Below are 27,619 nucleotides of genomic sequence, written 5' to 3' on the forward strand. Positions count from 1 at the left end.
TAACACACCGTCAGCTGGCCTTTTTAGGGACTTTGTTTAAAGAAGATCCGCCTCTGGGGTTTTATATTGCTCTGGTATTCATGCCAAAGACACACCAGCCTTCAGTCACTGGGAGAAGAACCTCTCATACCCTCAGTGAGTACTGTACGGCTTTTGCTGTCTCTTCCTTTCCGGGCTGCCTGGCCTCCTGGGTGCGGGAGGTGCCTTCAGATTGGCCTGGCTTCTGTGACGCTGGTCCAGATCACACGCCAGGGCCCTTGGTGGGCAGCGGCACCTGCAAGCATACTGTGGCCTGCTGGGAAAAGGCATCTCTGGCCATGGGACATCCTTGGGCTGGGGCAGCTTGGAACTGTGCTCCCTGCCTCAGACTAGGGGCTGGTGGGATATAATGCCTGCAGATTCTACTAGCCCTGCTCCCCAGGGCCAGTGCAGATCCACACCCTGATGTCCTTTGTCTTGGGTCAGAATGTCTGGGAGGCTGTTTTAGGGGATCAGATACTTTGCAGAAAAACAGCTTCTTTTCAGAATATTTGAGTCAAAGCCAACAGTGGTTCTGGTGCCTGTGAGCGGTTTAGTCCCTGAAATGTCTGTGCTGGGAATGGGAGGGTATTTTCTTCAGTTCCCATGTGGGTCTCTCTCTGTCTGCTGATTTGTGCTTGACTGAGGAGAATGGAGGGGTTTTGCAGTCCTTGAAGACTCTAGGATCATTGGGGGATGGGGAAAATCCCACTTGCCCTGTAGCATCATGAGGTTTTAGGGTAGAAGGAACTTGGGACCTGTCTAGTTCATTCTTCTCTGATGAGGCTCTTGAGGCCTAGAGACATTCAGCCACTCATCCAAAAGACTCACACCCAACTGTGAAACGATTTACGGATGTCATTACTCCCCACAACCCACCCAACACACACAGACACACATGCACAAAGAATTAAGAGGAAGATGAGACTAAGGGGCCACTTCCACGTTCGGCATCAGAATTCACTAGCATCTCTTCACAGATGAGGCAGGCTGGTGTGGCGGTGCAGGCCTTGAAGGCAAACTGCCAGGCTAACCAAGTTACTGAGCGACCTCAGTTTCCTCACATGTAAAATGGGGGCAAGAATAATATCTACTTGGCGATGGTGTGAGGATTAAATGAGAGAATGCATATATACAGCACTCAGCTCAAGGCTATCAGGGCCCGGCCTGAATTCTCAAACTTTAAGAATCACCTGGAGGGCTTGTTAAAACAGATTGCCCTATGCCCCACCCCAGATTCTGATTCCAGTAGGCCAAGATCAGGCCTGATACTTGGAATTTCTAACAAGCTCCAGGTGATGCTGAGGCTGCTGGTCTGGGAAGACACCTTGTACAGGGAGGCTCTAAGTGCTCACTTCGATTACTTGAATGTGGGTTTGGACTCTAATACTAACCCTTGGGCTGAACAGAGGCAGAGCTTCCTGTGACAGATGGATGGGTCCTAGAGAAACTGCAATAAGCAGTAAAATGCTACATGCCAGGCCTGAGAAAACAGGATGGACAGTGTGACATCATGACCTTGGGGTGAGATAGCTTTCCTCTTTCCTCTTCCACATTCCGCCAACGTTTATTGAGCACTTATTGTGGACCAGGCACTATCCCTCCTCCTTAGGGACAGTGGAGGGGCTTCTGCAGTTACTGGAAGAGACAGATAAACAGATGAGAACCATGGAGCAAATAAGTACATGAAAGGGGTAAAGGCCAGAAGGAGCCCATCACTCAGCCCAGGAGTTATCAGGGAAGACTTCCTGAAGAAAGAGGTGCTTGAGCTGGGTGCTGAAGTAAGGTAGTCCTGGTAAAGAGGAAGCATGGTCTTTGGGACTCAAGTGGCTCAACTCCACTGAATTTAGATGGCAAGGCAGGAATCAGATAAAACTAAATTCAGAGAGGTTAGCAGGGCTGGATTACAAAGGCTTTAGACTCTGAAGGATCAGGCCATGGGGAGCCACGGAAGGGTTTTAATCTGGAGGGTGTCTGTTGAAGGGGCTGCTTTGGCAGCTGTAAGGAGAGTGGACTGGAACAGGGCAAGAGTGCTACTGCAGCATGTGTTGGTCCCGAGCTGGTGGCATGAGTGGCATGGAGGTAGAAGTAAGAGGGGCTGGTGGTAGGTTGGGAGTGAAGAGGGTGGCACAAGGGCATTGGGTGTGGGCACAGGGTGGGTGGTGGGAGTCTCTGAGCGAGGCTCCAGGCAGAGGCTGATGATGAGGAGAGCAGTCCTGAAGGTGTGGAGTTGGGGTACTGGTGGGTTGGGGGGCAGATGCACAGCAGGCTCTGCAGGTCTAGAACTCAAGAGAAGGGTCTGAATAGGAGTGGAACCAGGGGAGTGAATGGGAGTCTGGGTAACAGCCAGAAGAGAGGGCACCCACGACAAATTCTGGAGGATCCAAAATATTACTCAGCAGAGTTGTTTTTAATTGAACTCATGTATGTATATGAACCCAGTGACGATACCCCAAAGTTAATTAGAGGGGCTTTTAGAGTTTTCCACCATGGCAGTGTTTTTCATAGATGATTTCTCCCTGCCAGGGTTTCTGATGGTTTGTATATACGTGTAGGCAAATAATGAAAGGCAGAGAGGCAGCTGCTCACATGTCATTTGAAGCTCTCACCCAAAAACTTGTCCCCAACTATTGTTTGAAATCTCATCATCGCATAGGCCTTCCTTTTAGGCCTAATATTTTCTGTCAGAATGAAACTGTCTTTGAGAACTGACATAAATTCAATTTTCAATAGTCATTGATGTGTGAAATGGATCATTCAATTCCTTTCAATATGACAGGCTTCATCCTGGGAGCAAGTTTTGATGGAGAAGAGTAAGAAAGATTAATAAGAATTATTATTCTTTGCAGCCCTTGACGACAGGGGTTGAGAAACTTTTTCTGTAGAGGCCCAGATAGTGAATATTTTAGGCTTTCAGAGCCTGAAGGTCTCTGTCACAAGTGCTGAATTCTATCATTGTAACAAAAGCAGCCATAGATAATATGAAAGTGAATGGGTGTGTCTGTGTTTCGGTAAAACTTTATTTATTCAACTCTGAGATTTGAATGCCATATAATCTCCATGGATCATGAAATATTATTTGTCTTTTCTCAACCATTTGAACATATAGGGTCGGGAGCAGTGGCTCTCACCTGTAATCCCAACACTTTGGGAGGATGACTTGAGGCCAGGAGTTTGAGACCAGCCTGGGCAATACAGCAAGACCCTGTCTCTACAAAAAATTTTTTTGAAATTAGTAGAATGTAGTGGCCATGCCAGCCACATGCCTGCCATCCCAGCTACTGGGGAGGCTGAGGAGAAAGGATCCTTGAGCTCAGGAGTTCAAGCCTGCAGTGAGCTTGATGGTGCCACTGCACTCAATGCCTAGGTGACAGAGTGAGGCCCTATCTCTCTCAAAAAAAAAAAAAAAAAAAAAAAGAATGAAAGAAAGAAAAAGAATAAAAACATTCTGGCCGGGCGCGGTGGCTCAAGCCTGTAATCCCAGCACTTTGGGAGGCCGAGGCGGGTGGATCACGAGGTCGAGAGATCGAGACCATCCTGGTCAACATTGTGAAACCCCGTCTCTACTAATACAAAAAAATTAGCTGGGCACGGTGGCGCGTGCCTGTAATCCCAGCTACTCAGGAGGCTGAGGCAGGAGAATTGCCTGAACCCAGGAGGCGGAGGTTGCGGTGAGCCGAGATCGCGCCATTGCACTCCAGCCTGGGTAACAAGAGCGAGACTCCGTCTCAAAAAAAAAAAAAAAAAGAATAAAAACATTCTGAGATATAGGTCATACAGAAACAGGCAGAGTTTGCCTACCCTGATTTACAGTGTCTATGGCACCTTCATTTCATTCCATTATCTTGTGAGAGAGACACCATCATTTCCATTTTCTAGTGGAGGAAACTAAGGCCGAGGAAAGGACGAAGGGACTGGGCTGTGGAAGGGGGTGCCAGGAGGGAGAAGAGGGTAAAGGAAGGAGCAGTGAGAGGAGTTCCAGAGCCAAACTTGTCTCCTTCCAGGTGCTGGGGAGGGTGGATTTTAACAGCTCTGCCCTCACATTGGGTTTGGGGTGGCCAGGGAGACGGGTGAGTGAGCAAATGACTTGCACTCATTTTGTCTTTGGTTTCTGGCCACCTTTGGGGCAAGAGGAATAAAAGCTTCATTCCTGAGTCAGTGAGAGCTTCAATGAAGCCCAGCTGTCGTTCATGCTGAAAGAGCTAGAACAACTCTCTCTGCTCCCTGCCAGCATGGAGTGGTTGTGACCCCAGGAAACCACAGTGACTTTGGCTCTGGTTCAGCTGACATGCTCGAGTCTAGCCACAAATTACCAGAAAGCAGCTGAGGAAAGTTTAGAATTTCCCCTGGCAGAGACGGTCCAGGAGTCTAGCTCCAGGGTGAACTCCTTCCCAGAGCAGCATGAGGCCCTTCAGAGGCTCAGCTCCGCCAGCCCTCCCCCTGCCTTCCCTGCCCTTACTTTGCATTGGGTTTTGCCTTCAAAACAGCGGACTCCAAGCCACCTCAAGTGCTGCAGAACAGCGTTGTTGACAGCTTCAAGTCGCCTTGTGGCTTGTCTCAGCTGCTGCTCTGCATTGGAAACAAAGTCCCAGGCTCTCTTTCTGTGTGTGGGAAATGCCAGAGTGAGGTTGGGGAGAGAGACAAAAGGGCTCATTGAAAAGCCAGACAGGCTTGAACTGTAAGTTACACAGGAGAGGGATGCTGAGGGGACCCTAGAGGGAGACAGTCACGGAGTACAGTTTTGCCTCTTTGGCTACTTCCTCACTTTGGCGGTTGCTTTTCCCTCAAGGTGGACCACCTGCTAGAACAGGGCAAGACTGCTGTTCACTGGCCAGCTTGGAGAGAAAACTGTGCCATGTGACTGTAAGTCAGGCCCTTGTGATGGAACCATCATGAGGCTGGACTGCGGTGACTCGGGGATCCCAGGGGCAGCGCACACCAGCTCTGGTAGAAGGCCACTCATATGGCGAGATTGTCATTCAACATTTATTGAACACCTACTGTCTTAATCCATGTTTGCTGCTACCACAGAATATGTGAGACTGGGTTATTTATAAACAACGGAAATTTATTTCTCAAAGTTCTGGAGGCTGGGAAGTCCAAGATCAAGACACCAGCAGATTCAGTGTCTGTCTGGTGAGAGCCCAGAGTCTGCTTCCAAGATGGCGCCTTGTTGCTGTGCCCTCATGTGGCAGAAGGGCAAGAGAGAGCAAGAAGGGACCAAATTAGCCCATATATATATATATATAAAATTCCTGAGGAGGACATTAATCCATTCAAGAGGGCAGAGCCCTCCTGTTAAAATAGGTAACTAAATTTCAACATGAGTTTTGAAGGCAACAAACATTCAGGCCATAGCACCGCCTATGTGTTAAACAGCCAGTTAGGTGTTTGGGCTGTAAAAGTAAATCCAGGCATGGCCCTGGCACAGGAGGGACTCCATTTCATAGAGAGAAAAGAACACAGACCCTTTTGTTTTAGGGTGTTTGCTGCCAACAGCTCTGGAGAGACAGGCTGAAGCAAAAACACCAAACATGGAGAAGTTATGACGGTTCCCCCAAGTAGCAAGGAAGGCACATCTCAGGCTTGGGAAGTGTCCTCAGTGGGCGCCAGGCCTGCCTCTCCCAGCCTCTTCTCAGTGAGGGGATCTCTGGCTAAGTTCTTTACCTTCTCTGAGATTTGGTTTCCAAATCTATGTAATGGAATTAAAGATATCTTCTCTCAGGGCTGTTTTGAGGATTAAATAGATAATATATGTGGAAGACTCCATGTTTTTTAAAATTAAAAATCCATTTTTACCAAAAATGGAAACACTGAACATACTGCTGTTTCACCTACCAAAGCAACTTGCACTTTTTCTATTGCATTATTTTAGTTTCTCCTTCCTTCTAGCAATTAGTTTACAAGTCAACTTATTTATTATTCAGTAACTTTTTTTGATATTGAGATTGTTCCTGATTTTGATCATTTTAAACAAAGGTGTGAAAAACAGGCCAAATCTTTTCATTCACCCATGACTGTTTCACAAAGATAGATTCTTAAAAGTACTTTTGTGGAGTCAAAAGGTATGTATATCTAAGGCTTTTAATAAGTATTTTCAAATTCCCTTTCAGAAAAGTAGTACAATTTGACACTCACCAGCAGTGAATGTGAAGCCACTTCTCCATACCTTTGCCAGCAAGGGTGGCCCCAAGAAATACACACAGTACCCCAGCTAAGGGCAGAGGTAGATTTTATCCTGCCATGGCATACTGCTGAGAGTCGACAAGACACCAAGTCCTGCTCACAGAGGCTAAACAAGAGCTTTCATAGTTTGGTTATTGAAACCCACAATATAGGAATTCATATTCATTTTATCACATTTAACCTTGGCTGTGTGTGGTGGCTCACTTGTAATTTCAGCACTTTGGGAGGCTGAGACAGGAGAATCACTTGAGCCCAGGAGTTCAAGGCCAGCTTAGGCAACAGAGGGAGACCCTGTCTCTACAGAAAATTTTTTTTAAATCAGCCAGGCATGGTAGGGCATGCCTGTAGTCCCAGCTACTTGGGAGACTGAGATGAAAAGATAGCTTGGGCTCGGAAGGTCGAGTCTGCAGTGAGCTGTGTTCTTGCCACTGCACTTCAGCTTGTGTGACAGAGCAAGACCCCATCTCAAAAAAAGAAAAAAAAAACTTGTTTGATTCAGCTCATTTTCTCTGCTTTTTGAGATCTTCTTGGATTTTTTTATTTTTTCACCCAGTGTATTTAATATTACTCTCTATTCCAACTGTTTTATTTGAAAACTTGATCAACCTGTGCTGTATATTTTCATCCAATTCATTTATAAAAATGTCATGAGAAAGGATCAAGAGTAGAGCCCTGAGACATATTGCTGCCTCCTCACTGACACTGACTGAGGCAGCTGCAAATACACCTAACTGTATTATTGCTTAGCACGTGGCTTTATCAAGAAGGATATCCTACTCTGAACTCTGTGGGCTGGTTGAAAGAGTAAGGACTCATCACTGGGGCCATGGGAGACATAAGGATCAACACAGACAGAGGCAAAGCTGGATTTAAGAAGTCACAGCAGGCCTCTCCCCTAGTGTGAGCCCTGCTTTGAACATAACTGGGAAAGGCTTCCTTTTAGTCTTCAAATTGTTTGTTTGTTTGTTTGTTTTGAGACAGAGTCTTGCTCTGTCACCCAGGCTGGAGTGCAGTGGCGTGATCTCAACTCACCACAACCTCTGCCTCCCAAGTTCAAGCAATTCTCTGCTTCAGCCTCCCAAGTAGCTGAGATTACAGGCACCCGCCACTACGCCCAGCTAATTTTTATATTTTTAGTAGAGACAGGGTTTCACTGTCTTGGCCAGGCTGGTCTTGAACTCCTGACCTCATGATCCACCCACCTCGGCCTCCAAAAGTGCTGGGATTACAGGCGTGAGCCACCATGCCTGGCCTTAGTCTTCAAATTGTTAACAAGCTTCTGCTCAGTCTCTGCCTAGCCTTCAGACCTCACGTTCTTAGGCCTGTGGTGCTGTCTCCTCTTTGCTTCGGTCATGGTCTTCTCTGTTCAGCTTCTGCACAAGGCCATGTGGGGCCCAGGTCACAGGTTTCAGAAGTTCCCCTCTCCCCACTCCATGACACAGGCACCTGTGGTCCTATATTCCAGATAAATCTTCAGCCAGCCTTCTCTTTCTGTGCCTGGCGCCTCTGTCTCTGGACTTCTGGAAGTCTGCCTCCCTGGCCCCTCAGCTGGGGCCTTCCCTGCTTCTGCCCCACCCCACTGGGTCCTCCCAGGTGAGGAGGAAATCCGAGGCTCTGGTGCTTCTCCTTCAGCCCCAAATGCCAGGAATTTGTCAGATGTTGTTTGTAACTCAAAAGAAAGAAAGAGAAAGAAAAAGATGAAGGAAGAAAAAAAGGGAGAAAAAGAGAAAGAATGCGTGCAGCAGATGTTGGGAAAGTTAATTTCTTCATTAGTTTGCATCCATCCTAACTCAGATCTCAGCATGGGGGAGGGAATTCTCTGTTGTCCCCATCTGTTGAGGCAGCAAACAGTGAGTCCCATGGTGGAGTCCCTTCTTTTCCTCTCTCCTCCCAGAGTGCTCCTTCCTCGTCAAGGTGCTTCTACCCTTAGAAGTGTACGTTTCACCTATGTATAACCACTGCCTATTTTTTTCTTTAGTGGTATGTTACACTATTGGATTTTAATTATATAAGCTATATGCAAATGCAGCTTCCTTGTTAAAAAAACTAAAATATTATAGATATAACCCAGCACTTCCCCTCTCAGTCCCTCTCCACACTCCCAGAGGTAATTATGATGATCGGTTTGCTAGGTATCCTTCCAGAACTTTTAGCCTCTTTCTTTGGCTTATAGATGGCCGCCTTGTCACTGTGTCCTCCCATGGCCTACCCTCTGCATGCATCTGGATCCTAATTTCCTCTTCTTATAAAGACACCCATCCTGGTGGAGTAGTCATATTGGATGACAGCCATATTGCATTAATCTCATTTTAACTCAATTACCTCTTGAAAGACCCTATCTCCAAATACAGTCACCTTCTGGGTACTGGGGGTTAGGACTTCAACATGAATTTTTGGGGGGACACAATTCTCAATTCAGGATAGAGGGAGGAAGTTCAACTGCCAGAGAGTGGGAGGCCAAGCCCATGACTGTCCCTCCTGGAAATGTGCCCTGGTTGCAGGTAGGGTCAGGCCCCAAAGGCAAGAAACTGTCTCCAAACTGATTTGACAAGTGGCTGACTAGTTCTTTTCTCCCCCAAACCCCAAGGTGCTCCAGTCCCCAGCTCACTCGGCCACACACACCATGTGTGAAGAGGAGACCACTGCGCTTGTGTGTGACAATGGCTCTGGCCTGTGCAAGGCAGGCTTCGCAGGAGATGATGCCCCCCGGGCTGTCTTCCCCTCTATCGTGGGCCGCCCTCGCCACCAGGTGTGTGTGCATCCAGATGCCAGGCTTTGAGCCACTAGGAGTAAGCACTGCTCTGTGGATACTCCGTTGAGCTGGGGGTTAGGGTTAGGGGAGTGTGTGTGTGTGTGTGTGTGTGTGTGCGCGTGCATGCACACCAGGTGTAGGGAGTTCTTTTCTGATTAACTGATAGAGCAGGACCCTTTAAATAGAAATATCCAGTGCCAAAACCAATATCTATCAGGCACACAATGACACCATTACAATCGGCTTAAATTTGGGAAGTTGCTAGGTTTGGAAAAGTTAAATTGTATACAACTGAACAAGCCTCTTACCTTCAAGAAATCTGCACTTTGTGAAGAAATACACATAACTGACCAGAGATCATGGGCTATAATAGAGGCAAAATATTTCACAGGAAGGGGAAGGCATCACAGAAAAAGGAATACCTGAGAATTAGAAGGATTTCAGCGGGTGGAGAGAATACAAAGATTTGGAGATCTAAAAGTGCAGGCACAGGGGATTTGAGGAGGGTAAGTGTACAAGTTGTGTGTGTGTGTGTGTATTTGTGTGTGTGTCTGTGTATCTGTGTGTAGTAGGATGAGGGGAAGAAGTATATGGGTGTGGCTTGTTTTATCTCAAAAAACAACATTGTCGGAAGAGAAAGAAGAAAGGCCAACCCACAAGAAATCCTCCACCTTCTCTTCCTGTCACCTCCATACTCACTGACATCTGCTCCATTCTGTCTCCTGCTATCCTGTTTCTAGGGGAAGAAAGGCTATGTTTTCCATCCTCATCCTTCAGAGACCTTCCAGTACCTGAATCCCTCTGTGTGGAGCTCTCAGCCAATTCATTTCTCTTCTCTTTGCATTGCAGGGTGTGATGGTGGGAATGGGCCAGAAAGACAGCTACGTGGGGGATGAGGCTCAGAGCAAGAGAGGGATCCTAACTCTCAAATACCCCATTGAACATGGCATCATCACCAACTGGGATGACATGGAGAAGGTATCTGTAGACTCCCCCTTAATAAGCCTGCTTTAAAGATCACCCGTCATCACGACCCTCGTATCCACAGGCCACTGTGCTCTGTCAACTCTTCCCCTAAAATGCTTCTCACTTCTGTCTTTCCTTTCTTTTCAGCCCCACAACCATTTCTCCAACCTAGGCTGCCAACATCTCTCCCTGGACTACTACAATGGCTTCCTGGCTGATTTCTTGGTCTCTTGCCCTCATTCACCAAATTAATTCTCTACACTGCTGCAAAGCTGATCTTTCTAAACACAGGTCAGCTCATGTCACTAACCTCCTCAGAAATCTTCAGTAGCTCTTCATTAACCAACAGTGGGTTCCTAACTCCCTGTCTTGGCATCAGGGGACATGTCCCCGCCTAATCCCCAGGATCATCTTTTCCTGTAATATTTACTCAGGCCAGTGCTCAACCCTTCTTTAAAATGCTGGCACTGCCTCAAGAGAGGCAAACAGCCATCTTTCATTTTTATCTTCCCCGTTATGACTTCACATAGGTGAACTGATGTTAGATTATGATGATGAGTCTCCAGTGAAAATTTTTAAGTAGAACTCTCTCAGGGTTTCAGAAGCCTTTTTGTTTAAGAAAATATGGTGGGGAGGGGGAGAGGAATTTTTAAATGGTGGAGCTCATGATAAACAAACTTATGTGTGCAAAATGCTAATAGAGCCTTTCTAATATTCTTTTGATTAACTCTGCTGAGTTGGCTAGTTCTTATTTCTGCAATGACTGTCTTTGGAAATGTGATATAGGGCTTATTGAGCAGACTATAACTGGAAATGAGGAATGTCTATTTGAATTCCTCATTGTAATTCACTTACACTTTTCTCTAAATCCTAGATTGAGTCACTCGATGTGAGATAAGTACTGCACATAAAATGCAATAGATTTCACGTTATACAGTGGAGTGGGGAAGAGCACAGACATTAGAGGCAATGGCAGGAAATCCAGGTGCAAATCCCACTCTATAAGTCTTAGTTTTCCCAGTTGTAAAGTGAAGATAAAAATACTTTGTGCATTAGGTTGCTTTGGAGATTGAATTAGGTAAATACTTAGTATAATCCCAAGGCATGGAACATACTTATGTGCTCAATAAGTGACACATATGATTCATATTTATCTAACAGTATCTAATCTAAAAACATAATAGGCTGGGTGCCGTGGCTTATGCCTGTAATCCCAGCACTTTGGGAGGCTGAGGCGGGTGGATCACGAGGTCAAGAGTTTGAGACCAGCCTGGTCAACATGGTGAAACCCCGTCTCTACTAAAAATAAAAAAATTTAGCTGGGTATGGTGGTGGGCACCTCCCAGCTATTTGGGAGGCTGAGGCAGGAGAATCCCTTGACCCCAGGGGCAGAGGTTGCAGTGAGCCAAAATCACGCCACTGCACCTCTACCCTGGGTGAGACTCCATCTCAAAAACAAAACAAAAAAAAAACCCATAATAGAGGCAGATGCAGTTTAATCCCAACACTTTGGGAAGCCAAGGCAAGAGGATAGCTTGAGTCCAGCCTGGGCAACATGGTGAGAGCCTATCTCTACAAAATAAAAGTTTAAAAATTCATTGGGCATGGTGACACATGACTGTGGTCTTAGCTATTCAAGAGGCTGAGGCAGGAGGATCACTTGAGCCCAGGTGATGGAGGCTGCAGTGAGCTGTGTTTACACCACTGCACTCCAGCCTCAGTGATAGTGAGACCCTGTCTCAAAAAAAATAAAAAGGGAAGGAAGGAAGGAAAGAAAACATAATAGACAAAATATTTTATTCATAGCAGTGACAATGTGTGAACTCTAAAGAAACCCTTAAAAATATATTATGTGCCTTAAGGCTGGGCACAGTGGCTCATGCCTGTAATCCCAGCACTTTGGGAGGCTGAGGCAAGTGGATCACTTGAAGCCAGGAGTTTGAGACTAGCCTGGCCAATTAACATGGTGAAATCCCGTTTCTACTAAAAATACAAAAATTAGCCAGGCATGGTGGTGGGCACCTGTAGTCCTAGCTACTCCAGATGCTGAGGAAGGAGAATCACTTGAACCCACAAGGCAGAAGTTTCAGTGAACCAAGATCGTATCACTGCACTGCAACCTGGGCAACAGAGTGAGACTCTATCAAAAATTAAAATTTTTTGAAAAAAGGCCTGGGGCGGTGGCTCATGCCTGTAATCTCAGCACTTTGGGAGGCCAAGGTGGGTGGGTCACCTGAGGTCCGGGGTTCGAGACCAGCTTGGGCAAGGGAAACAGGGTGAAACCCTGTCTCTACTAAAAATACAAAATTAGCCAGGTATGGTAGCGCATGCCTGTAGTCCCAGCTATTTGGGAGGCTGAGGCAGGAGAATCACTTGAACCTGGGAGGTAGAGGTTGCAGTGAGCAGAGATTGTGCCATTGCACTCCAGCCTAGGCAACCACGAGCGAAACTCCATTTCAAAATAAATAAATAAATAACTACACACACACACACACACACACACACACACACACACACACACACACACACACAGTGCCTTAAAAGAAAAACTGAATTGGGTAAAAGTGTCAAATGTCCTCAAATTAATTTATACGCTCATTGCATTCCAATAAAAATTATGCAACATAATTATAAAGTATGTTTGCAGAAATAAATAAGCAAAAATTATGAGAACAAAATGAATTTTAAAAATTATGAAGGGAGAGATAATAAAATACAGTATAAATTGTAAAGTTAAAACAATTTGGCACCAGCAAAAAGGTGAAGGGGAAATATATAATAAATGAAACTTCCAACACCAGAGAGGAAGAAAGGACTATTCAACATTCTCTCTGCCTGGGATGCCTTTCACAGCAGCCTCTGGAGACCTTCTTTTGCCCTCAAGGCCTGTTTAAATCCCTCAGATAATGAATTACTCTACCTCTTCCTTCATTTAAAATGTGGCTTGTGTTTTTCTTTGTTTGTTTTGGTCTTTTTGACCATTTTTCTCCCCTCTGGACTTTGCAACTAAGAATTGGGTACCATGTCTGATTCATATCTGCCCTCAACACACTTACCACCATCTTAGCACAAAACCTGGGGATCCATAAACACATGGGTCCAGTGGCATCAAATGACCCTGTGCCTCACCTCTGAGGAAACCAAAGCTCCACATTCTTGCTACACTTTGCCCAATCCCTCTGAAAGACTCCTTTTCGGTCGTACTTGATCACTGAAGAGGGAACTGGACACGGGAAGAAATTAACTTCCTCTAAAACAGTGGTTCTTTTTTATTTTTATTTTTGAGACAGGGTTTCACTCTGTCACCCAGGCTGGAGTGCAGTGCCGTGATCAGAGCTCACTGTAGCCTTGACCTCCTGGGATCAAACAATCCTCCGGCCTCAACCTTCTGAGTAGCTGGGTTTAAAGGCAGGTGCCACCATGCCCAGCTAATTTTTTATCTTTTTGTAGAGATAGGCCCCCACTATGTTGCTCAGGCTAAGCAGTGGTTCTTAACCAGGATGATTTTGCTTCCCAAAGGACATTTGGTAATATCTGGAAACATTTTTGATTGTCACAACTGGAAAGCTGCTGCTAGCATCCAGTGGATAGAGACCAGGGATGCCGGTTGGCCCCCCACAACAAAGAATTATCCAACCTAAAATGTCATAGTACTGCAATGAGAAACCCTGCTTAAAGCACTGGCCTGGCCAATAATAGACAGTGAAAACTGAGCCCAAGATTGTCTCTGTCAGATTTTCAGCAGGAGACAGTGTACACTCAGCTGGGCTTTAGAAATTGATTGACGTGTATACTCAGCTGGGGTTTTACAACTGGTTAAATGAATGTCCTACAGAGAAGTGTGCATAGCGTTAAGACAACTACAAAGGGATGTTGAGGCACTCAAAAACCAGCAACAGAGGGAGCTCTCACACCCCTAAACATGAAGGGGCCAGGTGATGAGGGCAGTGTCATTGGAGCTTAGTGAGAGCTTGGGCTCTGGAAGAGGGGCTGCCCAACAGGAACTGTGCTCCTGGAGGGCCACGCCATTTTCAGGAGATATATCCTGACATCTTTTGCCCTCCTACTTTCCAGTCTCCAGCAGGTATCTTCTATCAGCCAAATATCGCCAGAAGCCAGAAAGCAATGAATACTGGAGTGATGCAATGTGCCTTGCATCACTCAGGGCACAAAGGCAGGGGAAAGCCTGTAGTAGAGTGAAGAAGAGGAAAGGTCAAATAATAACACATAGGAAATACTGGTTCCAGGTCTGAGTCCTGGGTGGGGCCCTGTTAAGAAGGAATATACCCTTTAAATGTCAATCAGAAATGTCCAGGGCTGACCATTCTCCCCTCCAGATCCACCCCATCCAGTGTAACATGGTGCCACACTCTCCCAGCATGGGAATGTCAATCAGAATTTTCTAGCCCATTGCGAGTCTGCCAGGTTCATCTGGCTCTTGTCTCCACTAGATCTGGCACCACTCTTTCTACAATGAGCTGCGTGTAGCACCTGAAGAGCACCCTACCCTGCTCACAGAGGCTCCCCTAAATCCCAAGGCCAACAGGGAGAAGATGACCCAGGTAAGAAGCCAGGAAGACTTGAGCACTGGCACAAGAATGCAACATGGATGCTTGGTCAGATACTTTCTCCCCTTCAAACATCAATGCAACAGAACTCTTTGAGGACCTGCTATGTCCATAGTCCATGCTAGGCCCTAGGGGAGTGGGCATAGAATAAAGAACTACCAAACTGTCATAGTTCCTGCCCTTAATGAGATTGAAAACCATTCTACAGGCCAACAAGTGCTGTGATTTTTGCCAGATAATCTTTTATTCTTCATTGTCCTTTAAGATCATGTTTGAAACCTTCAATGTCCCTGCCATGTATGTTGCCATTCAAGCTGTGCTCTCCCTCTATGCCTCCGGCCGCACGACAGGTGAGTAATCCTGTAATTCATTCCTTTCCTGACTTCGGGGGAGGTAGGGAAAAGTTGGGGTCTGGCAGAGGTTCCTGCTCAGAAGAATAAAAGGGACAGATGAAGTCCAGGCAAAATCTTGCTTAGGGAGAAGAGAATGCCCATGCAGAATGCCAAATGTGACTCAACCTGGTATAGTTGGAAAAAACATCCAGTGAGAACTGTTTCCTTCACAGTAGTCATTCCAGGAGCTTATACACATACAGACATTCCAACAATACTGGAATGTTTCTGCTTCATGAAGCAGAAAGAGGAGAACTTGTGGTGGTGAAAATGTAAGTGCAGTTACACATTGCTTAATGACAGGGATAGGTTCTGAGAAATGTGTGTCATTAGGTGACTTCATCACTGTGGGAACATCATAGATTGTATTTGCACAAACCCAGATGCTGTAGCCTTCTACATGCCCAGCCTGTATGGCATGGCCTATTGCTCCCAGGCTACAAACCTTTATAGCATTTAACTATAGCTAATACTGTAGGCAGCTGTAACACTATGGTTAAGTATTTGTATAGCTAAACATATTGAAACATAGAAAAGTTACAGTGAAAATATGGTATCAAAGATAAAAAGTGGTACACCTGTATAGGGCACTTACCATGAATGGAGCTTGCCAGACTAGAAGTTGCTCTAGGTGGGTCAGCAAGTGAGTGGTAAGAGAATGTGAAGGCCTAGGTCATTACTGTTCACTACTGTAGACATTGTCTATACTACATTTATAAAAATATCATTCTTGGCCGGGTGCCGTAGCTCACGCCTGTAATCCCAGGACTTTGGAAGGCCGAAGTGGGTGGATCACATGAGGTCAGGAGTTCGACACCAGCCTGGCCAACATGGTGAAACCCCATCTTTACTTAAAACACAAAAATTAGCTGGACTTGGTGGTCAGCACCTATAATCCCAGCTACTTGGGAGGCTAAGGCAGGAGAATCGCTTGAACCCGGGAGGCGGAGGTTGCAGTGAGCCGATATCGCACCACTGCACTCCAGCCTAGGCAACAGAGTGAGACTCCATCTCAAAAAAAAATATTTATTCTTTCTTCAATAATAAATTAACTTAAGCTTACTATAACTTTTTCTACCTTATAAACTTTTTAATTTTTAAAACCATTTTTACTTTTTTTATAATAACAGTAATACAAAATATTTTCTTTTTTCTAGCGCCTCAACCTCCCGAGTAGCTAGGACTACAGAAGCATGCCATCATGGCTGACTAATTATTTAATTTTTTTTTTTTTAGTAAAGACAGGGTTTCACCATGTTGGCCAGGCTGATCTCGAATTCCTGGCCTCAAGCGATCTGCCTGCCTTGGCCTCCCAAAGTGCTGAGATTACAGGCATGAGCCATCGCACCCAGCCAAAAATATTTTCTTTCTTTATATTCTTTATTCTACAAGCTTTTTTCTATTAAATGTATTTATTTATTTTACTTTTAGAGTTTCTTTGGTAAAAACTAAAACATACACATTAGCGTAGGCCTACACAGGGCCAGGATCATCAATGCCACTGTCTTTCATCTCCACATCTTGCCCCACTGGAAGGTCTTCAGGGTTAATAACATGCATGGAGCTGTCATCTCCTATGATAACAATGCCTCCTTATCTCCTGAAGGACCTGCCTACGGCTGTTTTACAGTCAACTTTTTTGTTTTTGAGACAGAGTTTTGCTCTTGTTGCCCAGGCTAGAGTGCAATGGCACGATCTTGGCTCACCGCAACCTCCCCCTTCCAGGTTCAAGCAATTCTCCCGCCTCAGCCTCCCCAGTAGCTGGGATTACAGGCATGAGCCACCACACCTGGATAATTTTGTATTTTTTACTAGAGACGGTGTTTCTCCATGTTGGTCAGGCTGGCCTCGAACTCCTGACTTCAAGTGACCCACCTGCCTTGGCCTCCCAAAGTACTGGGATTACAGGCGTGAGCCACCACACTCGGCTAATTTTGTATTTTTTACTAGAGACAGTGTTTCTCCATGTTGGTCAGGCTGGCCTCGAACTCCTGACTTCAAGTGACCCACCCACCTTGGCCTCCCAAAGTACTGGGATTACAGGCGTGAGCCACCATGCCCGGCCTTAGAGTCAACATTTTTTTCAATAAGTAGAAGGACTACACTTTAAAACAATGATTTAAAACATAGTATAAGAGGCTGGGCAGGGTGGCTCAGTCACCGTGGCTCAGCCTGTAATCCCAGAACTTTGGGAGGCCAAGGTGGGCAGATCTCTTTGAGCTCAGGAGTTCAAGACCAGCCTGGGCAACATGGCTAGACCTTGTATCTACAAAAGATGCAAAAAGCTAGCCACGCATTGGTGGTTCATGCCTGTAGTCCCAGCTACTCAGGAGGCTGAAGCTGGAGAATTGCTTGAGCCCAAGAGGCAGAGGCTGCAGTGAGCCGAGATCTCACCACTGCACTCTAGCCTGGGCAACAGAGTGAGACCCTGTCTCAAAAAAAAAAAAAAAGGATAGTATAGGAAATACATAAGCCAGTACCATAGTCATTTATTATCATTATCAAGTATTTTGTACATAATGTATGTGCTGTACTTTTATACAGCTGGCAGCGCAGTAGGTTTACACCAGCATCACCACAAACGTGAGTAAAGCGTTGCCCTATGGCGTGACATCAGCTGTGATGTCACTAGGCAATAAGACTTTTTCAGCTTCATTATATTATGGCACCACCATTGTGTATCTGGTTCACAGTTGACTAAAATATCATTATGTGGACATGACTGTATGTGGCCTTGGTACAGAAGTGTGCTTGGGATAACAGAGGAAATCTCAAAATAAGATGGTCTTTAATAGGGACTTGACAGCTTCCATAAGCATTGTTTAAACATTCATTCATCATGTATTTACCGATTTATCCATACATTTATCCATCATATATTTTCCATTACTCCCTACAATGTGCCAAACATGGCACCAGGCCATGGGCATACACTGACAAATAAAACAGACTTTGCCATTATGGAGCTAACAGTTTAGTGGGAGGTAGACAAAAGTAAAAGATAATTTCACTGCATGTGATAAGGACAGTGATGCAGAAATGCATGGCTTATATAGTTTTGTATCTTGCACTTTGCACTTTTATTTTTGCTTTTGTTTTCGTTTTGAGATGGAGTTTTGCTCTGTCGCCTAGGCTGGAGTGCAGTGGCACGATCTTGATACACCGCAACCTCCATGTCCCGGGTTAAAGCAGTTCTCCTGTGTCAGTCTCCTGAGTAGCTGGGATTACAGGCACGTGCCTCTGAACCTGGCTCTTTATTTATTTATTTTGAGACGAGTCTCGCTCTGTTGCCCAGGCTGGAGTGCAGTGGCGTGATCTCAGCTCACTGCACCCTCCACCTTTTGGGTTCAAGCGGTTCTCCTGCCTCAGTCTCCCAAGTAGCTGGGACTACAGGCATGTGCCACCACGCCCAGCTAATTTTTTGTATTTTTAGTAGAGGCAGGGTTTCACTGTGTTAGTCAGGATGGTCTTGAGCTCAAGACCTCGTGATTCACCCACCTCACCCTCCGAAAGTGCTGGGATTACAGGCGTGAGCCACTGCACCTGGCTAATTTTTGTATTTTTAGTAGAGATGGGGCTTCACCATGTTGGCAAGGCTGGTATTAAACTCCTGACCTCAGGTGATCCACTCGCCTCAGCCTCCTAAAGTGCTGGGATTACAGACGTGAGACGCTGCACCTGACCCTGCACTTTGTTTTGTTGCAAACATCATGTTTAATGGCTACGTGGTAGTCATTGTATGACGGTTTCATTATTTATTTATTTATTTTACCATATATCTATTGCTGGAGCTTTAGGTTGCCTCTAATTTTTATTATAAAATATGCCATGATTCAGATCCTTGTACAAGAGTAAGTTCCTGGTTTATGGACATTTATTTTACATCTGGCCCTTACTGAACCATCTAATTAGGTCTAATGGTTTCTTAGTTGATTCTCTTGGGTCTTCTATATAAAACCACATTATCTGCAAATAATGACAATTTTGTTTCCTTTTGGGAGTCATACCTCTTATTTCTATTTTCTGTTTCACTGCAATTGGTTAGAACATCCTGGACAACATTAAATAATAGTGGTGATACTGTAGTGTTTTCTCATCAGTTATGATGTGGCTGTTGGATTAAGAAATATGAGGCTGTCTCCACTGACCTTATGTGCAAAAAAAAAAAGAAAAAAAGATTATTTAAAAAAAAAAAGAAATATGAGGTTGAACGTGGTTCATGCCTATAATCCCAGCACTTTGGGAGGCCAAGGCGGGTGGATTGCTTGAGCCAGGAGTTTGAGACCAGCCTGGGCAACATAGCAAGACCCTGTTTCTACCAAAAAAAAAAAAAAAAAAAATACAAAAATTAACCGGGCGTGGCAGTGCATGCCTCTAGTCCCAACTACCCAGGAGGCTGAGGTGGGAGGATCACCTGAATCCAAAAGGTTGAGGCTGCAGTGAGCCATGTTTATACCACTGTACTGTAGCCTGAGCAACAGAGTGACCTCATCTCAAAAGAAGGAAAGAAGGAGGGAAGGAGGGAAGGAAGGAAAAAGAAAAGAAGGAAGGGTATATATTACCAGGAAGGGAGAAAGGAAGGAAAGAAGGAAGGAAGGGAGGGAGGGAGGAAGGAAGGAAGGAAGGGTGGAAGGGTTTCTTATGTTAGAAACTCTTACTTCCTGTCACAGTTAACTAAAAGTTTCGTCAGTAGAGAATGTTACTTTTTTCAGATTGACTGGGTTTCATAACCCCTTCCAAATCTAACATTCAGACTGTATGGGCTTATGTGTTAGAGACCTGAAGGATGTGAAAATTATCCAATTTCACTATAAGAATATGCAGTATAGATTTAATGCAAATTGACAAGTATGCATTACCAGTAATGTGTTTCAAGAAATACAAGAAAAGGACACATTTTACTTGCCTTCCAGAGGCCTACAGTCTCATTTGGGGGAAAAAAGTTGACATACATAAAAAATAAAAAGTATGATTGATGATTCTCATGGTGAGTGAATATTCTTAACTGCTAAAGGAAAATATAGTAGTCAGAGCTCATTGGTAACAGTGCTATAAAAAGACTGGTGAAAGACAAGAATGAGATTTTTATAAGGCTGATCCTCTCTGTCCACAGGCATCGTCCTGGATTCGGGGGATGGTGTCACCCACAATGTCCCCATCTATGAAGGCTATGCCCTGCCCCATGCCATCATGCGCCTGGACCTGGCTGGCCGCGACCTCACGGACTACCTCATGAAGATCCTCACAGAGAGAGGCTATTCCTTTGTGACCACAGGTATCCAGCCCTTTTCCTGATTCTGACTGGAGCTGAGAACCAATCTGGTTTAGGACCAGAGGTTCTCAGGACCAATGAGAAATCTGCTGCTCTGTGTCTTTAAACTCTCCTAAGATAGACTGGGAGGTCTTAAGCTGGGGCTGGGCCTCTGGATAAGACCAGATAGTTGGCCAGGCGTGGTGGCTCACGCCTATAATCCCAGCACTTTGGAAGGCCGAGGCAGGTGGATCACCTGAGGTCAGGAGTTCAAGACCAGCCTGACCAACATGGAGAAACCCTGTCTCTACTAAAAATACAAAAATTAGCCAGGCATGGTGATGCATGCCTGTAGTCCCAGCTACTTTGGAGGCTGAGGCAGGAAAATTGTTTTAACCTGGGAGGCAGAGGTTGCGGTGAGCCGAGATTGCGCTATTGCACTCCAGCCTGGGCAACAAGAGCGAAACTCTGTCTCAAAAAGAAAAAAAAAAAAAGACCAGATAGTCATGGAAACAGTCCCTCCTTCCCCAGTGACCAGCTGCCTCTGTCCATGTCCACACCAGGACTAGGGCTAGTTTCCAAAGGGTTGAATGGTAGTGAAGATCTGCTGATACATTTCATTACCTAGGGGCACCTATGGTTTGAGGACAAATGGAATAAGCAAGGCCCGAATTGCTAAGGGGAAGGTGTCATGTGGCCCACCTGGACAACAGACGTTTTTAGGTGGGAGCCTCTCTAGATTCTGTAAGATCAAATATCTAAGTCTGAGTCTAGACCAGAAATGTGTTCTGCAAAGTCCCCAGGAAGGCCTAAGGCTTTGTCAGAAATCTTATGCAAAGTCCTGCTTGGGAATAAAGATTTGAGACTCCCTCTTTAGAAAGAGGAGTAGAACAATTAAGATTGGATGGAGTGATCCTTGACCCTCTTCAGGGGCAAGTTTATCATTATCCTATGACTGAATCTAAAGTAGTTGTGAGGCCAGGTATGGGGCTCATGCCTCTAATCTTAGTACTTTGGAAGGCCAAGGCAGGCAGATCACTTGAGGTCAGGAGGTCTAGACCAGCCTGGCCAACATGATGAAACCCTGTCTCTACTAAAAACACAAAAGCTAGTCAAGCGTGGTGGCGCACACCTGTGATCCCAGCACTTGGGAGGCTGAGGAAGGAGAATTGCTTGAACCCAGGAGGTGGATGTTGCAGTGAGCCAAGATAGCACAACTGCACTTCAGCCTGGGTGACAGAGGGAGATGCTATCTCAAAAAAAAAAAAAAAAATTCTGGTTGCAGTGGTCACACCTGTAATCCCAGCACTGTGGGAGGCCTAGGTGGGAGGATCACAAGGTCAGGAGTTTGAGACCAGCCTGGCCAACATGGTAAAACCCTGTCTCTACTAAAATACAAAAATTAGCTGGGTGTGGTGGCGGGTGCCTGTAATCTCAGCTACTCAGGAGGCTGAGGCAGGAGAATCGCTTGAACCCAGGAGGGGGAAGTTGCAGTGAGCCGAGATTGCGCCATTGCACTCCAGCCTGGGCGACAGAGCGAGACTCTATCTCAAAAAAAAAAAATGGATAAAGTAGATGTGAGAAGGAGGTTTTCATGGAGGTTAAAATGGGACAACCAAACTAACAGAGCTCAGTATTCACCTGCTGTCATTGCTGCTCCTTCCAGCTGAGAGAGAAATTGTGCGAGACATCAAGGAGAAGCTGTGTTATGTGGCCCTGGATTTTGAGAATGAGATGGCCACAGCAGCTTCCTCTTCCTCCCTGGAGAAGAGCTATGAGCTGCCAGATGGGCAGGTTATCACCATTGGCAATGAGCGCTTCCGCTGCCCTGAGACCCTCTTTCAGCCTTCCTTCATTGGTGAGATGCTACCCACAGTCCCTGCCAATCGCTCAGGAGGGGAGGGTGGAGGGCTGGGTGAGGTATGGAGAGAGAAACACCAGGAGTCATGGACACTTTGTTAATGATATAATCATACCTCACATTTTCCTAGGAAGGGCCAAAAACATATTTTTTTTAAATAGAGAAAGTCTCATTTTAAATAAAAGGAAAAGGAAATCAAGATACAGGAAAAGCAGAACAAGAAATATAACATGAAACTAAGAATGAGGTTAAAACACAGAAAGTTTGTAGACAGCAATGTAGCAAGGTCAGGTTGTACTTTAGCAAGATTACTCTATCTACAGTGTGGAATCATATTGCATGGATAAAAGACTGGAGGCAGTTGGGCACAGTGGCTCATGCCTGTAATCCTAGAACTTTGGGAGCCGGAGGCAGTCATGTCACTTGAGCCTGGGAGTTCAAGACCAGCCTGGGCAACATGGTAAAACTCCATCTCTATGAAAAATAAAAAATTTAGCAGGGCATGGTGGTGCATGCCTGTGGTCCCAGCTACTCAGGAGGCTGAGGTGGAAGAATCACTTTAGTCCCAAAGATCAAGGCTGCAGTGAGCCATGATTGTGTCACTGTACTCCAGCCTGAGCAACAGAGTGAGATCCTGTCTCAAAAAATAAAAAAAGACTAGAGGCAAGGAGACCAGGCAGATGATAATCAGAACAAGGGACAATAAAGGAAAGGCCATGGCCAGGTAGGAGGTCTAATCTTATAATCCTTTTGGGAAGTATTAAGGTTCTGAACTAGGGTAGTTGCAAAATCAAAGAAGGGTCATTTGAAGAGCGAATGGTGTGCATATTTATGAAGTGATGCCTGTTGACTAGATATTGTAATCTCCACTAGGCATGGAGTCGGCTGGAATTCATGAGACAACCTACAATTCCATCATGAAGTGTGACATTGACATCCGTAAGGACTTATATGCCAACAATGTCCTCTCTGGGGGCACCACCATGTACCCTGGCATTGCTGACAGGATGCAAAAGGAGATCACAGCCCTGGCCCCCAGTACCATGAAGATCAAGGTGGGTCTTGCCTCAGTTCCCTTCATCATGTTCTTTGTATAAAATCTTGCCTATCTGGGAGTTCCTCAGAGGCAGGCTGCTAGGCCCAGTAACTTGCTGGTCTCCTGGGTTCAGTATCATCCTGGACTGGAGCCAATTTCATCCTAGGAGATTATGTTCTTTGGGCATTGATGGCTGAAGACCCTTTTAGCATGAATCTCAAACACAATCACAGGAATGTCACACAGGAAGAGGCTGAAAGAATTTGGGATGATGAGAATATTATCCAGGTGTAATGGCGCACACCTGGATAAAAAATCCAAAATCCCAGCATTTTGGAAAGCCAAGGTGGGAGGATCACTTGAGTCCAGGAGTTGAAGGCCACAATGAGCTCTAACTGTGACACTGCACTCCAGCCTGTCTCTAAATATAAATTCAGATAGATCCTGTCTCTAAAAATAAATAAATAAAGAGAACATTGAGAGGGTTAAGAAGGAAATCAGGAGACAGGACAGGGAAAGAAAAGAAGGAGGTCACCCTATGGTATCTTTAAACTTTATTGCTCCAGAGGAGGGTAAAAGTTCCAAAGAGTGGATGTTTGGTCATAGGGCCAGCTCCGCTTCAAACTCAGCAGGGACATTCCTTGATTCCTGGACATCTCTGATCTACTGTCCCATCTTGGCCATGGCCTTCCTCAGACTGCCTCCCAAGAGGGCCTCTTGCCTCCTGGGCATCTGTGGGATGGGAGCTTCTCCCCTGCTTCTGGTCTCCAAGCAGTCACACAGACATTTTTAGCTCATTCTACGAACTTTGCTACTAACAGTTTTAGAGAAAGAGTTGGGAATAGAAATAACACATTGGTTGAAAGTTACAGTCTCACAATAAAGCTGGTCTCTTGGGAGTAGGCCTGATGTGAGGAAATGTGTTCTCAGTCAATATTCTAAGAACCTCCATGAAGGAAGGCTGCCCCGGGCCTCCCCCTGCCTGACAGATGGTGTTCATCACAGAGAAATGGAGCAGACCAGCAGGAAACTGGTGAGAACTTGTTGGTTCTTCTCACACAGAGCCAAAGGAGTGGTGCATTACTGAGGCCTGTCCTATGGAGAGCATCGTGCCAGGCCTGGGGCAGGGCCTTTTTACCAGGACTGTGTCAGGATACCACGCCTAGCCTTACCCCCAGATTCTGGTCCAACAAGTCTGAGTTGCCCCTGTTACCTACACTGATAAGCAACCACCAGTGATCTGATCCATTTCCTAATTCATGGGCCATTGCTCTGACTTTAACAGTATGTGCCAGCCTTCATGGGGTTTAGGATCTAATTAGTAAACATGATCAATACCAGGACAACCTAAATAAAAGCGGAAGGGAAAGGACACTCCAAGCAGAGGAGGTAGAAGGAGCAAACGTGTCCAGGTGAGTGTGTGCTTATATAAGCACGTATCCAAATTGGACAGCAGGATTTGTATAGGGGAACTGGGGGAGATGAGGCAAGTCTCAGGGACATGGAAGAAGAGATTTGGGGTGGGCGTGGGGCTCATATTTAGAACCACCAGCCTAAGAGCAGCCAGAGTTTTCTCATGAGAAGTGTCCAACAATAAAATTTGTTACCTTCTTAGGGGCTGTGCATTCCCAATCCTTGAAATAATCTGTCTAAGGAGCATTTAGGTGACTTTTGTCTGCCTGGATAATAAAATGACTTCTAAGATCCTTCTTACTCTACAATTCCATGATCTCTGCAATTTGGGGAATACGTAAAGAGATTCTAAGGAGACAGAAAAAAAACAATTTATTATCTGGTTCGTTCTAGCACTGAATTCTTATACCCTTCAAAAACTGGAAAAGTAGTTGAAGAATCATAGTCCTTCTGGGTCCCCTTTTAGGTGGAGTTCAAAGTTGTTTGACATGACAACCAATTTCTAAAAGCTAAGCCCAGGATTCCTAGTGGAAAGCATGAACAATGTAGATATAAATTTGAGAACTTCTGAGATATAACTGGCTGATAACCAATAGCTCAAAACAGGGTTTAGGTAGACTGGTTTATACTCAGGAATGGAGGAAGCCCAGCCCAACTTGTCCATGCATCCAAACTCCAGGCAAGAACATAACAAGGTTCCTCTTATAGATATTTGTATCAATCAGCTATTGCTGAGTAACAAACAACTATGGAATATCAGGGGCACATAACAGGGAGCATTTATTGCTCATGCATCTGTGGGTTAGCTGGGACTTAGCTGATCAAGGTCAGGCTTGGCTAAATAAGTGGCTCTGCATTAAGTAGCAGAGCATTATATAGTAGCATTTACATTACATTAAGTGCAGGTCCAGCCAGCTCAGGTCAAGACCATATTTCTCATTAATGGGCCCAGGCTGAAGGGCTAGCTGCTCCCCAGGGGCAGCTCTTCTCATGAAGATGGCAGAGCAAGAGAACATGCCCAGGCCGGGCGCAGTGGCTCACACCTGTAATCCCAGCACTTTGGCAGGCCGAGGTGGGTAGATCACTAGGTCAGAAGTTAGAGACCAGCCTGACCAACATGGTAAAACCTCGTCTCTATTAAAAAAAAAAAAAAAAAAAAAAAAAAATCTTTTTTTTTAAAAAAAGAGAACATGCCCAAGTGCACAAGCATATTTCAAGCCCCTGTTTGTGTTATGTCTGCTGATATCCCATTGGCCAAAGCAAACACAATGCCCAGTCCAGAGTCACATGGAGCAGTGCACGCTTCCCATGGAGGGAATAAAGGAAGGGTGAGGAAGTGAAGTTTTTGAGCAATAATCTAATCTATCACAATGTTTCTCCTGTTCTTTTCTGACCATGGGGCTGCTCTTCTCTGGGATAAGTAGATTTTTGGATCACCTTGCTTATTCCCTTGGGGACTGATCATGATTCACCACATTTGTTCTTTGCAGATCATTGCTCCCCCAGAGCGGAAGTACTCAGTCTGGATTGGGGGCTCTATCCTGGCCTCTCTCTCCACCTTCCAGCAGATGTGGATCAGCAAGCCTGAGTATGATGAGGCAGGGCCCTCCATTGTCCACAGGAAGTGCTTCTAAACTCAGAACAGGTTCTCCAAGGATCCCCTTGAGACTACTCTGTTACCAGTCATGAAACATTAAAACCTACAAGCCTTACTTCTCTGTGTGGGGCTCTTTCTTCCAGGGCTATGTCTCATACACAATGCTAGGGATTTTTCACATATTACTTACTTCTAATCCATGCAATAATGCTGTAAGGTAGGTGCTATTATTATCCCGATATTACAGATGAGGAAATTGAGGCTCAGAGAAGTCAAGGACTTACAAAGATCACACAGATTCAAGATTAAAATTCAAGTATCTGACTGCAAAGCTAGTGCTCCTACTCTGTCATGTTGTCTTCTTTTCCTTGAATGTAAGTAAGAATGAGGTTAGATGACTCTTGGGATGCGGAGAGAACAGGCTTTCAGTGATGTAAGTCCTTGTGCTCAAGGGCAGTTCACTAGGGAACATGAACACGGAGTTCACACAGGCTTATGGGACGTGACACGAGTAGTTCACACACAATGGTTACTGTCACTCATGTGAAGGAGGGTCACAATGTTACTGTCACTCACGTGAAGGAGGGTCACCGTGGGCTTAAGATCTCTATGAGGTCATCATTGAGGATTAGACTGTATTTTTTTTTTTTTTTGAGACAGTCTCACTCTGTTGCTCAGGCTGGGGTGCAGTAGCATGATCTTGGCTCACTGCAACCTCCGTCTCCCGGGTTCAAGCGATTCTCCTGCCCCAGCCTCCTGAGTAGCTGGAATTAGAGGCATGCTGCCACGTGCAGCTAATTTTTGTATTTTCAGTAGAAACGGGGTTTCACCATGTTGGCCAGGGTGGTCTCAATCTCTTGACCTCGTGATCCACTGGCCTTGGCCTCCCAAAGTGCTGGGATTACAGGTGTGAGCCACACCGCCCGGCCTGGAGGAGCAGCTTTCATAAGCCCTTAGGGGATTTCTGTGTGAGGATGGGTTTCCCAGAGCAGACCCTGAAATGAGGATTCCCTGCAAATGACTTATTAAGGAAGTGCTCTGAGGAGAGCTGGTAAGCAGAATTGGGGGTGCAGAAGAGGAAAGGGGAGGAAACCTGGCAAGGGGGCAATTGCAGGTAAAGTCCTGGAGAGGGCAGCTTCGGCCTGGAGCGGCCCACCAGGAGCTCTGGAGTCTAAGGCGAGTTGGTGGAGGCAAGGGAGCCAGGTGTTCACAGTCCCACCTGCCAGTAATTGGGGAGGGCATTCCCCGGGGCGACTGAAGTTCTAGGCTTTCCACAGTAGATGCTGGGCAAAGGGCTCCTCCAAAGAAGAGCTGCAGGCTATGGCTGTTGGAAGAGAAAGCACAGGAGGAGGCAGGAGAGAACTGAGATGTAGGACACTGACACTGCGCTATGGAGAGACATCCGGACCTCCACATGCAGAAGGGCAGGCTGCCCAGGCCATTCTCATCAACCCCCAACCCCGCAACCGTCCGACCATCCTTTCCCCTCCTTCCACCCTACTCCAGTCTTTCTCCACTTCAAGTTTAAAAAATACTGTGGTGGATGTGGAGACTTCCAATTGGAAGTCTATTAAAGATC

The 27,619-nt window shown here is 45.7% G+C and overlaps 1 protein-coding gene across 1 annotated transcript; it reads left to right on the plus strand.

Annotated features, from left to right (window-relative positions):
- Positions 1-37: 37 nt before the first annotated feature.
- On the plus strand, positions 38-26,155 carry ACTG2 (actin gamma 2, smooth muscle). The gene is made up of 9 exons (XM_012452203.3): positions 38-135; positions 8,792-8,953; positions 9,806-9,934; positions 14,374-14,484; positions 14,756-14,840; positions 19,996-20,157; positions 21,800-21,991; positions 22,868-23,049; positions 25,934-26,155. Exons 2-9 carry the CDS (start codon positions 8,828-8,830, stop codon positions 26,075-26,077), a joined length of 1,131 nt encoding a protein of 376 aa, XP_012307626.1. The 5' UTR covers positions 38-135; positions 8,792-8,827; the 3' UTR covers positions 26,078-26,155.
- Positions 26,156-27,619: the final 1,464 nt, after the last annotated feature.

The sequence above is a fragment of the Aotus nancymaae genome, unplaced genomic scaffold, assembly GCF_030222135.1.
Source record: "Aotus nancymaae isolate 86718 unplaced genomic scaffold, 86718_ANA_hifiasm-v0.15.2.pri h1tg000017l, whole genome shotgun sequence".
NCBI lineage: Eukaryota > Metazoa > Chordata > Mammalia > Primates > Aotidae > Aotus > Aotus nancymaae.